This window comes from Elgaria multicarinata, chromosome 10, assembly GCF_023053635.1.
Source record: "Elgaria multicarinata webbii isolate HBS135686 ecotype San Diego chromosome 10, rElgMul1.1.pri, whole genome shotgun sequence".
In the NCBI taxonomy this organism is placed as follows: Eukaryota; Metazoa; Chordata; class Lepidosauria; order Squamata; family Anguidae; genus Elgaria; species Elgaria multicarinata.
The window spans coordinates 88,476,290-88,491,531 of NC_086180.1; the positions used below are offsets into that span (position 1 = coordinate 88,476,290).

The window sequence follows — 15,242 nt, forward strand, 5'->3', positions numbered from 1 at the left end:
TGTTAATATCTTATAATTTTGTTCTGTATTTTAAACATTTATGTGGTTGTACATTTCTTTTCCTAGGTTTTACAATGTATGTTTTAAACTTTGTAAGGCTGCCTTGAGGCCCAGTATTGGGCAAAAGGCGGGATACTACTACTACTACTAATAATAATAATAATAATTCAATGTATGTGCTGATACAATGCATATGTTGAGATTACTCGAACGTTAAAAAAAAGGTTTCAGTGCTCTACATTCAAGGGTCTAAGAAGTTACTGATAGAATCAGTAGAAATACTAAACCTATGTTCATTTAAAAGCTTTCTTTAAAATTTCTTACCGTTTTTGGAGAGATGAATATTCAGACGCTCCTAGTTTTACGGATTTGTTTTCTACAGTATTTCAACATACTTGTAGAGTTTAGTTTAAACATCAAGCCAAACCACCATTTAAGAAGCTTAACTCTGGTTTGCCAGGATGTCTGAATCGTTAAGTCATAGTTATTTATATATTTGTTTTGAAGAGTTATACCTCACCTTGAGGATCAAGTCATCCTCAAGGCAACTCAAAACAGACTACAATAATGCCAAACCAGCCCACCTCATACGTGGCATTCCTGCCTATTTACTAGTGTGAATTTTCTATAAGGCCTTTGCCATAGCAGGCAATACCTCCACCATACAGTGACCAGGATGCTTGCCTCAGGTTCAACACCTTTATTTCTTGAGATGTAAGAACACACTGGCTCAGTACAGACGACACGTTTCTCAATGGTGATTTTAGAACTCCACGGTGTTTTTTTTACACTACCCTTGAGAAATGTGTTGTCTGGCATGAAAACACTCCACGCTGAATATCCACGCTGTGCAGAGGAGAGTTCCTGCACAACCACTATGTTGCATGTTGTGTGGAGGGCTCTGTGAAGTTTTCTTTTGAGCTGACTTCCCACCGGCTACAGAGTTCCCTGACAAGAGTGGCGAAAGGAGCTCGTGTCGCTCTAGGAGGATCACTGGGATTGTTTTTTTGCAGCAGTGGCTGATGGGATACCATCAGGAGGACCGGGGGAGGAGAGAGGGTAGAAGAACTGTCAATCAAACATCGCAATGGATTTTACTCAACAGTCACACAACGGTGGTGTTAGAACATGTTGTGTGGGGGGTACCTCCTAAAAACTCAACCATTCAGCGGAGTTTTTACACTGTGTTGACTAATGTGTTGTCTGAACTGAGCCACTGGCTTTTTACTCTGGGATATACTATTTTCTTATCACTTTTGCCCTTTGGTTGCCACAAGCTGGAGACACGGGGTTTTGAAAGCAAAGAAATATTTAATATTTGCAGAATTAAGGTGTTAAACACTAAACAATGACTTTACTCTCCTCCCGCACTTAAATAATTGAGTTACAGTAATAAATCACTTTTTATGCTTTTTATGTTTGTTCTTATGCTTTTTAAATTGTGTATACTTGTTTTTAATGTTTAATGTTTAAATCTTTGTAAACCACCCAGAGAACTTTGGCTATGGGGCAGTATATAAATGTAATAAATAATACCTTCTGCATATCCTCTCTCTCACACACACTCAATCCCTGCTCTGATCCTATCAACACATATCCTAGGCAGTATCTATCTCCTCACAAGGTATCTCTTTCCAATCTAAAACTCCACAGGCACCATTCCCTGTTTATTTATCTCACACCATTTCACACACACACACACACAGCCGATTATCTTACATATGCAAATACAATTTACCTCCTAGCAGAGAGAAGGAAACCAAATTTCCTACAGCAGCTCCTTCTCTGATTGATGGTTGAGGCAAGGTTGGTCTTCCCCTTGCCATGTTCTTCCTGGGACGCAAGAGGTACAACCTCCCAGTGGTCCTTAATTCTTTGGCTTATAGCAAAGCTACATTGTGCTTCGCTTCAGCTCTGCAGTCCTAGGGCAACTATGTTGGCTACTGCTTCAAGGAGGCAGGAGTGAACCAATGAATCTTAACTGCTGAGTGGATGGAAAAATGGAAGCAGATAAGCAGCTCTTAGCCATGGTTTGTGTTTTAAACCATGGTTAGAGCAAACCCTAGTTTGACATAGCTTCAAGTTACCGGAAGCCTGATTCCAGCTGGACATCAGGAAAAACTTCCTGTTAGAGCAGTACGACAATGGAGCCAGTTACCTAGAGAGGTTGTGGGCTCTCCCACACTAGAGGCCTTCAAGAGGCAGCTGGACAACCATCTGTCAGGGATGCTTTAGGGTGGATTCCTGCATTGAGCAGGGGGTTGGACTCGATGGCCTTGTAGGCCCCTTCCAACTCTACTATTCTATGATTCTATGACATAACATCTGAATTGAGCTTGATGCCACATAACTGACATAAAATGCTGTGTGTTTAGAAAAATATGAAATGCCCACTTATTATTTATAGTTTTGTTATTCCCAATTTTAAGCCTCAATTAGTTCTGCCAGTTCCTCAGCTGACTAATACATCTAATGAGGACATTTGCAATAAACATGTTTCCGGACTAGCTTACAAACATCTTTCTCGTGGTATTTCCAATCATAAGCAACGTAACGCTTCTATAACAGAAACTTAGGACCCAGTCTGACTACCAGCTATTGCTACCCCTGACTATTATCTTTATGTTTTTTTCAGGCTGCAAAGCAATGAAACATCAAAACCAAAAGACGCTCAGAAATCAGACCCTCGACATCAGGAGTGGTTTACCAAATACTTCTCTTTCTGACAGAAACTATTTGTATAATATCCAACATTGGCATTATAGTTGTTATTAAATAATTACATAGTACCCTTTACCTGATGTTTTGCAGAGTATAAGCAAAGAAAACACAGGTCCTGCCCCAAGAACTTTACAATCTGATATTTAATAGTAGAGGAGAAATCATTGCCATGGTGGGGAAATTAATAAAAAAATAAATTATGATTTACTACCAACAAATAAATACTCTTGGTATTCAGCAAGTACTTAGTACTATGGGTTACCAGTATTATTGTATTAAAATACATGTTAATGGACATTTTATTTCTTTTAACATAATACCTATTTATTTTATATTAACTTGGATTCCATAAGATTCCCAGTTTACAATAGAATCCCATGGGGAGAATTTTAAAGCTGGGGGACCAACACTAAGAATTATCTGTCACCATCCGATGCCAGTAGGAACTTGGAAAATTATCCTCTGAAGAAGATTCTAATGGCTTACGTGGAAGAGGGCAGTCCTGAAAGGACCTCACTCCCAAGTTCTTTAGTGCTTTAAAGGTTAGCACCTAACACTTCAATAGCTGATACTAAAATGTATTGGCAGCTTTTCCCAGCTCTTACATGAGAAAGGTCCTCCAATCAAGATCTGGTAGACAGCTGTGTACTTTCCCTGTAAGTTCTTCTATCAAGGCCCCTTTTTGAATACTTATTTTGTTGCTGCATAGACAGCCTCCTTTTGCTGTATGTAAATAGTTGCTCTTAAAAATGAATATTGTACAGTATCTGGAAATGGAAAACGTGTAGTAGGTTAGTTCAGAAAAAATGGTTGATATGCACTTATGCTTTTTACTTTGCTCTTATACATTTAAATCAACTCTGAAAGTTAAATTTATATTTATTTGTATTTATACGGAATGCACAATATGAATATTTATAACTTTGCCGTGGCTACACACAGCGTAAAATTCAACTTACGCCCTACTTAGAGTAGGCCTATTGAAATGAGTCAGTCTCATTTATTTCAGTGAGTCTACTCTAAGTAGGACATATGTTGGATTTCACCCATAGTATCAAGTCTGTTTTTTAAAAAAAATTCTTATGTTCACTACATGCCAAAGTAGCAAGGATATCACACTCCCAAGAAAAGCGCTTCTGTCCCTGTCTGAATTTTGAGACGCTCCCTAGCTGCACCACAAGATGTAACGATGGCCACCAATTTGGATGGCTTTAAAGTGGGCTTAGACAAATTCCTGGAGGAAAAGGCTATCAGTGCCTACTAGTCCTGATGGCTATGTGCTCCCTCCAGTAGCAGAGGCTATACACCAGTTGCTGGGGAACATGGGTGGGAGGGTGATGCTGCACTTGTGTCTTGCTCATGGGTTCCTGATAGACAGCTGTTTGGCCACTGTGTGAACAGAGTGCTGGACTAGATGAACCCTTGGTCTGATCCAGAATGGTTCTTATGTTTTTAATGTCTCCCACAAGTGTTACAATGATAAGGGAAAGCTGAATGGTTCCCTGCTTCATACCACTAAAGGGGAGAAAAGCCTTTAAAGATTTTTTTAATCACCGTAGTAATTAGCAGTAACTATTAATTACTAATTTATTTATTTATTTAATTGGCTTAAAACAACAACCAGGCTCTTGGCAATCAGGTACCACTACCGAACATAAGCCTAAACAGTTAAAGCTATTTTAAAATAAATGATTAAGTGTCTATTGAGTCCACAATTAGTTCATGAGAGCCAGTGTGGTGTCGTGGCTAGAGTGTTGGACTGGGAGTCGAGAGAGCCAGGTTCTAGTCCCCACTTGGCCATGAAACACACTGGGGCTGTAGCTAGACGTAAGGTTTATCCCAGGATTGTCCTGGGGTCAAACCTGTTCATCTAAGTGCCACACAGGGCATCCAGCGCTCAGGCAGGGATGAATCCAGGATGATCCTGGGATAAACCTTAGGTCTAGCTATGGCCTGGGTGACTTTGTGCCAGTCACTAACTCTCAACATAAACTGCCTCACATGGTTGTTGTGAGGATAAAATGGAGCGGAGGACCAGCATGTAAGCCACCCTGGGTTCCCTGGAAGAAAAAAGGCAGGATATATATGATATATAAATAAAAGCTCATATTTCTGACATTAAATGCTAACTTTAACCTCATTTTAGATGTTTGCTCACAGACACTTAAGATTATCTCCTTGCTCTGTTAGGAACTGTCTTTGAAGCGCCTAAGTTTCAAAAGGAGTTTGTGAAACACCATGACAGGCGCTGCTGGTTGAGAATTCTTCAGTATAAAATCTCTTTCATATTTTTTTAAAGGTTCTTTGGATACCTATATCTCAGGCACTGCCGTGAAAGATTTTTTTTCTAGTTTAAGAAATAATGTTCGTCCAATGTTTTTACCATAACATCTATTTAATGAAGATAACTGTAGAGCATATGTATTTGTTTCTATAGAATCCTAGACAAAACAGCCACAATCTGGGCAAACAGCCCACTGATTGGAATGATCAGACCCAACTCTGTATTGGATTATGACACTTCAATACAGCTCAAAAGCCGAGTGTTAAAGTGTTCAGCTGGTTTTAAGAAACAAATTCAAGAACAAATCCCTGGAATTTCAACCAGCATTGTCACTATGGCATGTAAGCTTAGGAAATCCTTTTGGAACCAAAATCCTTGAAATGTCTGTAACAAAACAATGTACTTGAAAGGAAGATAAACAATTTTCTGAATATAATAATCCAATGGTGCTTAATGTATTTGTTACATTTCTATACTGCCCAATAGCTGAAGTGCTCTGGGCAACTGAAAATTGGTATATATAAAATCAATTTGCTATTCCATGATGAAAAGAAAAACAGGCTTCACCAGGTGCTCACTTGGTGATGCTATTAAAATAAAGATAGGAAAACACTGATTTCTTTCTGTATGTTTTATCTATTTGTTGACAAAGTATTCAGAAAGTAGTACTTTATTTGCAGGCATTTCTTAGAAATTAAAGCAATTCAGGTTAGCTACATATTTCTCATGGGTATTTTCAGTTCTTCCATTATATAACAAGAATTTTGAACAGCAAAGCTGAAGCTATTTTGAAGAGATAATTAAGAGCAACATGCTTCCAGGGGCAAAAGGAAACATGACTTCAGACATAATAGAAAAATATGTAGGAACTGAGATGTCAGGCATTGTGATCTGAAAGAAAGAGATTGAAGTTGTTAAAAAAAATAGTGGCTACTCCAGTCTTCCCCCTTAGGCAGAAGGAAAATAAAAATAGGAGCGTGTTCTATAGAACTCTTTGTTGAATGTCTTAGCCCATAAAAAGCAGCGGTAAGGAAATCTTTGGGACCAACTGTGGAACATGACATTGGCAGAAATCCAAAGGGCAGCTTTATAGGCACATTCAAGGGCTCTGCTTTCTTTGCACAGCAGACACTCCCTCTCCTTCCTTGTCTGATCACAAACTGTTTTACAAAACACAAACTCAGTTTCAAAAGTAATTTACCAAGAAGCATAAAGTGCTACTATTCAAAGGTCAAGAACCTGACCGAGCATTTCAAAGGGCTTGAAGTAGCCCTTTGAAATCTCAGTCAATATTCTATTCCATAGGTCAATCATGATCCCTTGGGCACATGGTACCTGTAAGGGTGGGTTTTTTTAATCCTCCTTCTTCAGTACTGTGCCAGGGAAGCCCATGTAACAGAGATACAGATAGCTGCTACACTTTTAGCAGAAAGTATTTTAACACCTCAAAATAAAAGTTTATTTGCAGTCTGCAGTACATGTAATTTCTGTTGGCCTAGATGATTAATAAAAATACAAAAAACTAAATCCCTGCTCTGATCCCTATGAGGACAACTTGCATGTTATTCATTTATTTTATGCTTTTTGTCATCATTTAAAAAAAAAACATATGAAGTCACCCATGTAGACTGTACAAATTGAAAAGTTTCACACTGTTTGGTCTAACAAAGGTTATTCTAGCATTTGAATAATGTCTCTTGATCACGTTTGCTTAAGGGGTGCAGGGATATTAGCTGAAGCCTGCTCTAGATAGGCTAAAGGTCCTTGAGGCATTTCTGCAGGTTTTTTGTGTTGTACATTAATGTCTTCCAGAACCTGTTGCCAGTGTCGTAGTTTACCCAAGTGCTTCTGAATTAGTGCTTCTTTCCTCTGCAGTTCACTTCTCAGTTCTGCAACATCCTACAGAAGCAAGCAAATAGGAAATAAGCAACCAGGAAATCTCTCAAATGGGAAAATAACTACTACAACAACTTGCATTTATGTAACACATTTGGAGATTATGTAACGCATTTGGAGGATTCATATAAACTCAGTTACAACTCTGTAAGGCAGGCTAGTATAGTGAGAGAGGCAATGTCTAAACCAAAGATGCCATGGTTCTCTAAGCTTTCAACTGTTGCACAAAATAAATGTGAAACCTTTTCTTAGTTTTTCATCAAGAACTATGACGAAATATATGGGTGTGCCTACCGTACAATTTTAAAGTAGTGCCTATCTGCAAGAGTAGATTGCAACATAAATTGCTCTGGTCTTATTAGCATGTTAAAAAGTTTAGGCTGCAATCCTACACACACTTATGTGGGACTTACTTGTGAGTAGAAATCTATGCACTGTAAAATGATTTTACTAGATGGGATTATGGAAACTGCTCCTCAGGGCTATTAAAGATTTGGGTGTCATTGTTTAGACTTAAGTAAAATTATAGCACCTACCTCTTTAATTACTTGCTCTGGTTTCTGGACAGATAGCTGTAACCTTTTTTGTAGAAAAAAGCATTCTGTCTGTCGTGCAACATCTAGAAATTTCTGGATACACTGGTCAACACCTAAATAAACAGAACAACAAGATTTTAAAGCTAGTTCAAATGAAAGCTGCAGGACAAATGAGGTATCTTTACAAAGCAAGTCAGTTTGCTTGGGCTACAAGCAAAGCGATGGTAAGAAATATTTTGTCATTTTTTAAGTTCATAGCTTAAAAAAATACAACTTAAAACAATAACATAGTATCCTACGCTAGCAGGACCTAGAGCTGGCACAATTGGAAGCTAGAAGGTCCTGAAACAACCAAAAATGCTTGTTTCAGGAATCAGGAAGATTAGCAAAGCTCACAGACAACAGCTCATTTCTGCTCTTGCTTTAGGAAGTGCTAAGTTCCTGTTGCACTAGTGGTAGTTCCAACTGACACAACATAACTAGCAGAGGTGCACCACTCTAGAACCTATTTTAGATATGGAGCGGTATATAAATATTGTAAGTAAATAAATAAACGAATACCTAGAGATCTCGATTCTACATGCTGTATATTAAAGTAGTACCACTTTAACAGAAGCAACGATGACAAGTTTTATTTCCACTTTTTGCAAAAACATAATTAAAATGCAAAATGTCCAAATCAAAATCGACTATTTCTTGAACAGAATTACAATAGTATGATTTCACCTTGTGAATAGAAAGTTATATGTATAGAAGCTTAAATGACAGAAACTAAAGCCACAGTGTAGCCTAATGGGTCTCAAACTGTGCAACAAGTGTGAATGATTTCTTACGTATAGAGTGAAATGTGCCTCTAATTTTTATCGGAGGCTGGGGGAGACAACCCACCTGCTCCCAAGTATTATTGAAGTAAGCAAAGTGAAGAACTTCACAGTTGTAAATATCCAAAAAAATATTTAGTATTTAATATCCTACTTTATTAGAGTAAAAGGCTCCCAAAGCAGCTTACAATTAAAAAAAATCAACAACTCAACATTATAAACATGAAAAGCATCAAGGAATAAAAGCAGAAACCATTGTAACATAAAGCAGGTTTAAAAAATCCAAGTTAAAATTAAAGTGGCAGCACAGGTTTACCTGTTCTAATTTCTTCCTGGTCTGTACCATTGACATAATCCTGACTCACAAGGGAAGCAAAGCAAGCCTAAGTAATTAGAGATATAATAGCAATTACTACAAACAGAAGGATATTCAAGTAACATGCCATTATGAGTTTACATCTTATTTTTGGTTCCTATGAGCATACTGCAATACTGAACAATTTGATGCATTTTTGCGTTTTAGGTAAATATCCCTATACACTTATCTCCCAAGTCAAGAAAAGTGTTAAGAATATTTTTTTAAAAATTCCTTGTCTAGTACTGCTTGGCAAATATCAGAACATTCAAAATGCAACAACTATAAGCAATAAAACTATACACAGTAACAAACAGTCCTATAGCTGAGATGCCCAAATTCCAAACAAGCGCACACAGTTCGGATAGGAACGCACAGGATCCCCCTTTTAAAATTAAAGAGGAAATGAGGTTAGAGAATGTGTAAGCTTCCTGTTAATGTGCAATATACAAAGCTACAGTCTGAACTCTGCTGCAGTCATTTGTACTGAGCTTTCCCAAACACAGTGGGCTGGTCCATGAAGTCACGAAGAGTCGGAAGCGACTGAACGAATAAACAACAACAACATTTTCTTTCTAACAGCCAATGAATCATAGAATAGCAGAGTTGGAAAGGGCCTACAAGGCCATCGAGTCCAACCCCCGCTCAATGCAGGAATCCACCCTAAAGAGAAATTGTTTAGTCAATACACTCACTAGATTAATTCTTTAAAAATTATTTATTAACTAAAAAGGTAGCCATCATGCAGCAGATTTTTTGAATTAAGAGTTTTGCTATGTTTGTTTTTTAAAAAAAGTACTTACAAAACGTGTAAGTTGCATGTGCCATATTAAGATAAGGCATTATCACTTCTCTCCCACACTGGAAGGAATGCCTTCTCTAAGATGGTACCTGCTGCAACATGTATCACCATAAAGAAAACATTCTTTATCCCCCACAGCTTTTGTTTTGATTCAAATGCAGGTTTAATTCATTCATCAATTTTAATTCTTTTGATAGATCAATTAAGATTGCTTTAACTGGATGACAGCGCCAGTGTCAACTAATTGGGCACCCCAACATAATCAGCATTTTTGTACATTACATGTGAGGATGACGACAGATTGGGCTCCCCCCACAACCAGTGGTAGCCATCAATAACATAAATTGAGTTTCATTCTGCCAATCAGTTATTATTTATTGATAATGTACCTCAGGAAACATTTCACAAAGTTGTGATCCTTAAAGATTACCCATTATATTGCAGGATAAGCTTTCATGGACTAAACCCCAGTTTGCCAGATACACAAAGTGTCATCCTGAGAGTTGCTCAAACTTTTTTCCTATTTACAAGAGGAAATTTCTGAATAGTGGGGCAAAGGGGGCTATAAAATAAAGGACGTATGCAAGATTACTATACAAAGCTCAATTAACTTGTCAAGGCCAACTGATAATATAATCATGCAAATACTACCAGTTCCTAGCTGACTATGTGGAGCAATCAATGCAAAGCATCTTAGAGATTTGGTGGATAAAGTTCGAGGGCTGCTCCCATAGAGATAAAAAATCTCGAGTGACGCACCATCACAATCCTGAGTGGTACTTTCCATCTAAAATTAATTTGATACTTTAACTGCACAATGCAAAGTATACAGGATCTGCACCACAAAGACCCTGAGAGCTAGAATAGCCTCCCCCGACCTGATGGTTAGATTGTGGGATGATGTAAGTTGTAGACCAACACATCTGGTGGGCACCAGGTTGGGGAAGGCTGTTCTAGTTCTTAGGATCCTAAAGGGAAAAAAAGCTGATGGGGGGGAGCACGGTACTTTTGAGTTAGACTACTATAGATGTTCCACTAATTTGATTTTGGATATCTTTTCCTATGGTCTTTCTTCTTGCTAAAATCCTGAGTTTTCATCATCAATCCTCCCAGAATGCAGGACACAGAATAATGGGCTCAAGTTACAGGAAGCCAGATTCGGGCTGGACATCAGGAAAAACTTCCTGACTGTTAGAGCAGTACGACAATGGAACCAGTGATCTAGGGGGGTTGTGGGCTCTCCCACACTAGAGGCTTTCAAGAGGCATCTGTCAGGGATACTTTGAGGTGGATTCCTGCACTGAGCAGGGGGTTGGACTCGATGGCCCTTTAGGCCCCTTCCAACTCTGCTATTCTTTGATTCTGTGATTTCTGTGAGCAGCTCTCCTCCGTTCTGAGAAGATCCAAAAAACAAACCACTGTGAAACCGGAAGTTCGTGATCCAAGGCGAGGAAACGCTTAGCTCTGCCTTCGTCCATGCCCGCATATGGCGGCGTCCACATGGGAGCCCGAAGTGTAGCCCGCCTCGCTTACGGCCTCCCGCATCTCTATGGGCAGGAAGGCCTGTGCTTGAAGTATCACCCCCTCCCCCCCCCCCGCGAGGCTTCACTACCTCCGGCCGGCCTCCCCCAGGGTCATCGCCCGCTTTCCCCCCATCACGACGCCCTCCTCCACCCACCGCGGCCTACCTCGAAAGAAGCCTCCAGCTCGTCCACGAGGGTGCTGTTGGGATTTCGCAGACCTGCCGGGTTCGGAGGAAGGAGCCCCGCCGGGCCCGGGCCCGGGCCCCCGGTGACGACGGGCGGCGGAGGGGGTGGCGGCGGCGGAGGGGGCGGCGGCGGCCCAGGCCCCTGGTTCCCAAACATCCCACTCAAGCTGGCCGCCATGGCAACGGAGTGGGGGCCGAAGGTGGCTGCTGCGCAGGCGCACGCTCCGTGGCGGGCGCTGAAAGGAACGGACCACGCGATGAGAGCCATAAAGACATCGCGAGACTCATCGTGGAGGGCGGGGCTAAAGGGACCGGAAGTAGCTCCATGCTGGCTTGTGCATGCTGGGAATTGTAGGCCTTTTTTTAAAAAAAATAGCAACATGCATATATTTGCGCCTTAAAGCTGGCAACCCCAATACTACTAGTAAATTAGGGTGACCCTATGAAAAGGAGGACAGGGCTCCTGTACCTTTAACAGTTGTATTGAAAAGGAAATTTCAGCAGGTGTCACTTGTATATATGGGGAACCTGGTGAAATTCCCTCTTCATCACAAGTTAAAGCTGCAGGAGCCTTGCCCTCTTTTAAATCTGGTCACTCTAGTATAGCTCCTGCAGCTTTAACTGTGGTGGTGATGAGGGAATTTCACCAGGTTCTCCATATATACAAATGACTCCTGCTGAAATTCCTTTTTCTATGTAACTGTTAAAGATACAGGAGCCCTGTCCTCCTTTTCATAGGGTCACCCTAAGTAAATATTTATATAGTTTATGAAGTATATGGCGTCTAAAAGCATGTAATGTAGGTGCCAAGCGAACCTCCTTAGGGAGCTCATTCCCCAGCCGGGGTGCCACAGCAGAGAAGGCCCTCCTCCTGGTAGCCACCTGCCTCACTTCCTTTGGCAGGGGCTTGCGGAGAAGGACCCCTGAAGATGACCTTAGGGTCCGGGCAGGTACATATGGGAGGAGGCATTCCTTCAGATAGCCTGGCCCCAAGCCATTTAGGGCTTTAAATCGGGCCTGGGCCTGGACTGGCAGCCAATGAAGCTGGAAAAGGACTGGCGTGATGTGGTCTTAGAAGCCTTGCAACCATTTATTTATTTATTTTAAACATTTATATCCCACCCTATATCAATAAGATCTCAGGGCGGCATAGAGATAAAAGCATACAGTTTAAAAACAGTAAATATGCACAGCTAAAAACTGTGTAAACTGAGGAAACTAATAAGCTGATGTACACACACTTATGTCAATAAATTCTAATTACTGTCAAACAACTGATGTGGAGGAGAGAACAGTTAATGGTGGCAGTGGAATGGGAAACTGAGGGCCAGGTTGCTGGGCTGTGGAGCCTAAGGAATAAAGGCGAGACAGGAGCAGCCACAGTAAGCCTAAACCCTCACACACGTCATCAGCACAGGAGGGACTAGTGTAGTCCTGAGTGCTAGTGGCGTGGATAGTCCTGTCAGGTAGCTTGTGGCCATCACAGGTGAAGCCAAGACGTTGCAGGTGAAGACAGGACCTCACAGTGCCTGTGTGAACATGGCCACTACTGGTATATACACTTCAAACAGCAAGCACCATCTTTTAATTATTAAGGTTTATTCATTGTGTAATGATAACAGGACTGTGAGGCCTTGAACAATAGACCTGAGCTGATAACTAACTGCTCCTGTGAGTGGTCCCCTCTTGTAAGCAATTTAAAGCCTGAAGTTAGGGAAACATGAACCATTGCCAGCTGCTACTTCCATGCCTAGACAAACTGTATGAAGCATCATGTGTCCCTGCTTTCAAATGTATTTATACATGCAAAAAAGAAATGGAAAACTCTTCAGAAACAAATTCTATCAAACACTGGAAAAGATATACAGCTTTGGAGATGGAGTCAGGCTGGAGTTGGTGTGGTATAGTTAGGATCCATAACAGAAGGGAAGATGGGAATAGCAAAACCCCATAAGGGTAACCCAACAATATAGTGGAAAATGAAGAGTAGGATCATGGGGCCAGGTGTAACTTTCAACTCAGATATCATAAGAACGTAAGAAGAGCCCTGAGGCTGGATCAGACCAAGGGGCCATCTAGTCCAGCACTCTGTTCATACAGTGGCCAACCAGCCATCGGCCAGGGATGAACAAGCAGGACATAATGCAACAGCACCCTCCCACCAATGTTCCCCAGCAACTGGTGGACACAAGATACTGCCTCAGATACTGGAGATAGCACACAACCATCAGAGCTAGTAGCCATGGATAGCCTTCGCCTCCAGGAATTCTTCCAACCCCCTCCCCACACACACTTTTAAAGCCATCCAAATTGGTGGCCATCACTACATCTTGTGGTAGTGAGTTCCATAATTTAACTATGCGCTGTGTGAAGAAGTGCTTCCTTTTATTTGTCCTGAATCTCCCACCAATCAGCGTCATGGGATGACCCTGGGTTCTAAGTATTTTGAGAAAGGGAGAAAAATGTCTCCCTATCCACATTCTCCATACCATGCATAATTTTGTACACCTCTATCATGTCTCTCCTTACCCTCTTTTTTTCCAAGCTAAACAATCGCAGTTGATGTAACCTTCCCTCATAGGGGACATGCTCCAGCCCCTTAATCATTTTAGTTTCCCTTTTCTTCACTTTTTCCAGCTCTATAATATCCTTTTTTAGGTGTGGTGACCAGAACTGTACACAGTATTCTAAGTGTGGTCGCACCAAAGACTTTTATAAGGGCAGTATGATACTGGCCATTTTATTCTCAATTCCTTTTTTTTATAATGCCTAGGAGTTTGCCTTCTTTACAGCAGCCGCACACTGGGTGGACATTTTCATTGAGCTGCTCACCACAACCCCAAGATCTCTTTCTTGTTTGATCACTGCCAGCTCAGATCCTATTAGGTTATACTTGAAGTTGGGTTTTTTTGCCCCAACCTTACACTTGTTTACATTGAGCCGCATCTGCCATTTGGACGCCCACTCTCCCAGCTTGGAGAGATCCCTTTGGAGCTCTTCACAATCCCTTTGTGTTATAACAACTTTAAATAATTTGGTGTTGTCAGCAAACTAGGCCACTTCACTGCTCACTCCTAATTCCAGATCATTTATGAACAAGTTGAAAATAATTGGCCCCAATACCGATCCCTGTGGGACCCCATTATTTACTTCCCTCCATTGGGAGAATTGACCATTTATTCCTACTCTCTGCTTTGTTTTTTAAACAGTTACTGGTCCATAAGAGGACCTCTTCTCTTATTCCATGTCTACTAATACTAATATCAATTTACTGTACAAAAACTACTAGCTGTCCTTCGCCAACAACATGGGGGTGATGATAATGATTTATATGTGGGCTGATAGTAATGACTGAGAATACATCCACTACAGCACTCTTGCAAATTGCTTCATGTAACAAATACTATGTAGCACTCTTGAAAAGTGCTTCATATATCATATATTCTCCCAGCATTTTAACAGTCTATAAATAAATTTTAACTTGGTGTTTTAAATTTGTAATTTTGCATTGCTGCTCTTTTTATCTGGTTGAGCTTTTATATTGTATTTTATAGTATGGTTTTATACTGTTGTTTTATACTTTGAATGTTTTTAATTTTTGTGAACCGCCCAGAGAGCTCCGGCTATTGGGCGGTACAGAAATGTAATAAATAAATAAATAAGCATATTGGTTTCTATCAGTTCTTTCTTACAAGGTTCCACTATATAATTCCACTATCTATTCTCAAGCACAATAACCCACACTAAGCCTTCCTATTCAGTATCAGTCTCTCACAGAATCATACACATTTAACTCTCTTGTAATCATACACCTCACTCTCATACGATCATACACTTCTGCCTCATATCCCACCCCTGACTTAACTGTCATCCTGTCAGCTCAGACTCTCTCTATATAGAGCGACATTTCTCCAGCTCCTCCCACTCTCACACAGCCAGCCAATCCAAGCACTACCCCCTCCACCATCCAATCAGCACTCAGGCATTCAACCCCACCACGTTCTCCAACCTGTGAATACAAAGGGTAAGTACATTGAAGCCTACTTACTTCCCGGAACTTTATGCATAATATAAACTATAACCTTGCAAATATTTACATTTACGGAGCCAGTGTGGTGT

General features: G+C 40.6%; 2 protein-coding genes across 2 annotated transcripts in view; one reads left to right on the forward strand and one right to left on the reverse strand.

The window, feature by feature from the left end:
- FAM184B (family with sequence similarity 184 member B) overlaps positions 1-2,893 on the forward strand; it is a 60,279-nt gene extending 57,386 nt beyond the window's left edge. Inside the window, exon 18 of the mRNA XM_063135336.1 lies at positions 2,636-2,893. Within this exon, the coding sequence (XP_062991406.1) occupies positions 2,636-2,726 (91 nt within the window). The 3' untranslated portion in view covers positions 2,727-2,893. The remainder of the gene's footprint in view (positions 1-2,635) is intronic.
- A 2,204-nt stretch (positions 2,894-5,097) lies between these two features.
- Positions 5,098-11,339, reverse strand: MED28 (mediator complex subunit 28). Its single transcript, XM_063135335.1, has 4 exons — positions 11,104-11,339; positions 8,575-8,641; positions 7,438-7,550; positions 5,098-6,904 (listed from the first exon to the last, which is right to left on the reverse strand). The coding sequence occupies exons 1-4, from the start codon at positions 11,299-11,301 to the stop codon at positions 6,707-6,709; spliced, it is 576 nt and encodes a 191-aa protein (XP_062991405.1). The 5' UTR covers positions 11,302-11,339; the 3' UTR covers positions 5,098-6,706.
- Between the last annotated feature and the right edge of the window lie 3,903 nt (positions 11,340-15,242).

Coding starts and splice junctions, on each gene's coding strand:
- MED28 (XM_063135335.1), bottom strand. CDS start 11,301: ATGGCGGCCAGCTTGAGTGGGATGTTTGGGAACCAGGGGCCTGGGCCG. Junction 7,551..8,574: donor CCAGGAAGAAATTAGAACAG/GTAAACCTGTGC, acceptor CTGTTTATTTAG/GTGTTGACCAGTGTATCCAG. Junction 6,905..7,437: donor CAGAGCAAGTAATTAAAGAG/GTAGGTGCTATA, acceptor TTGCTTCTGTAG/GATGTTGCAGAACTGAGAAG.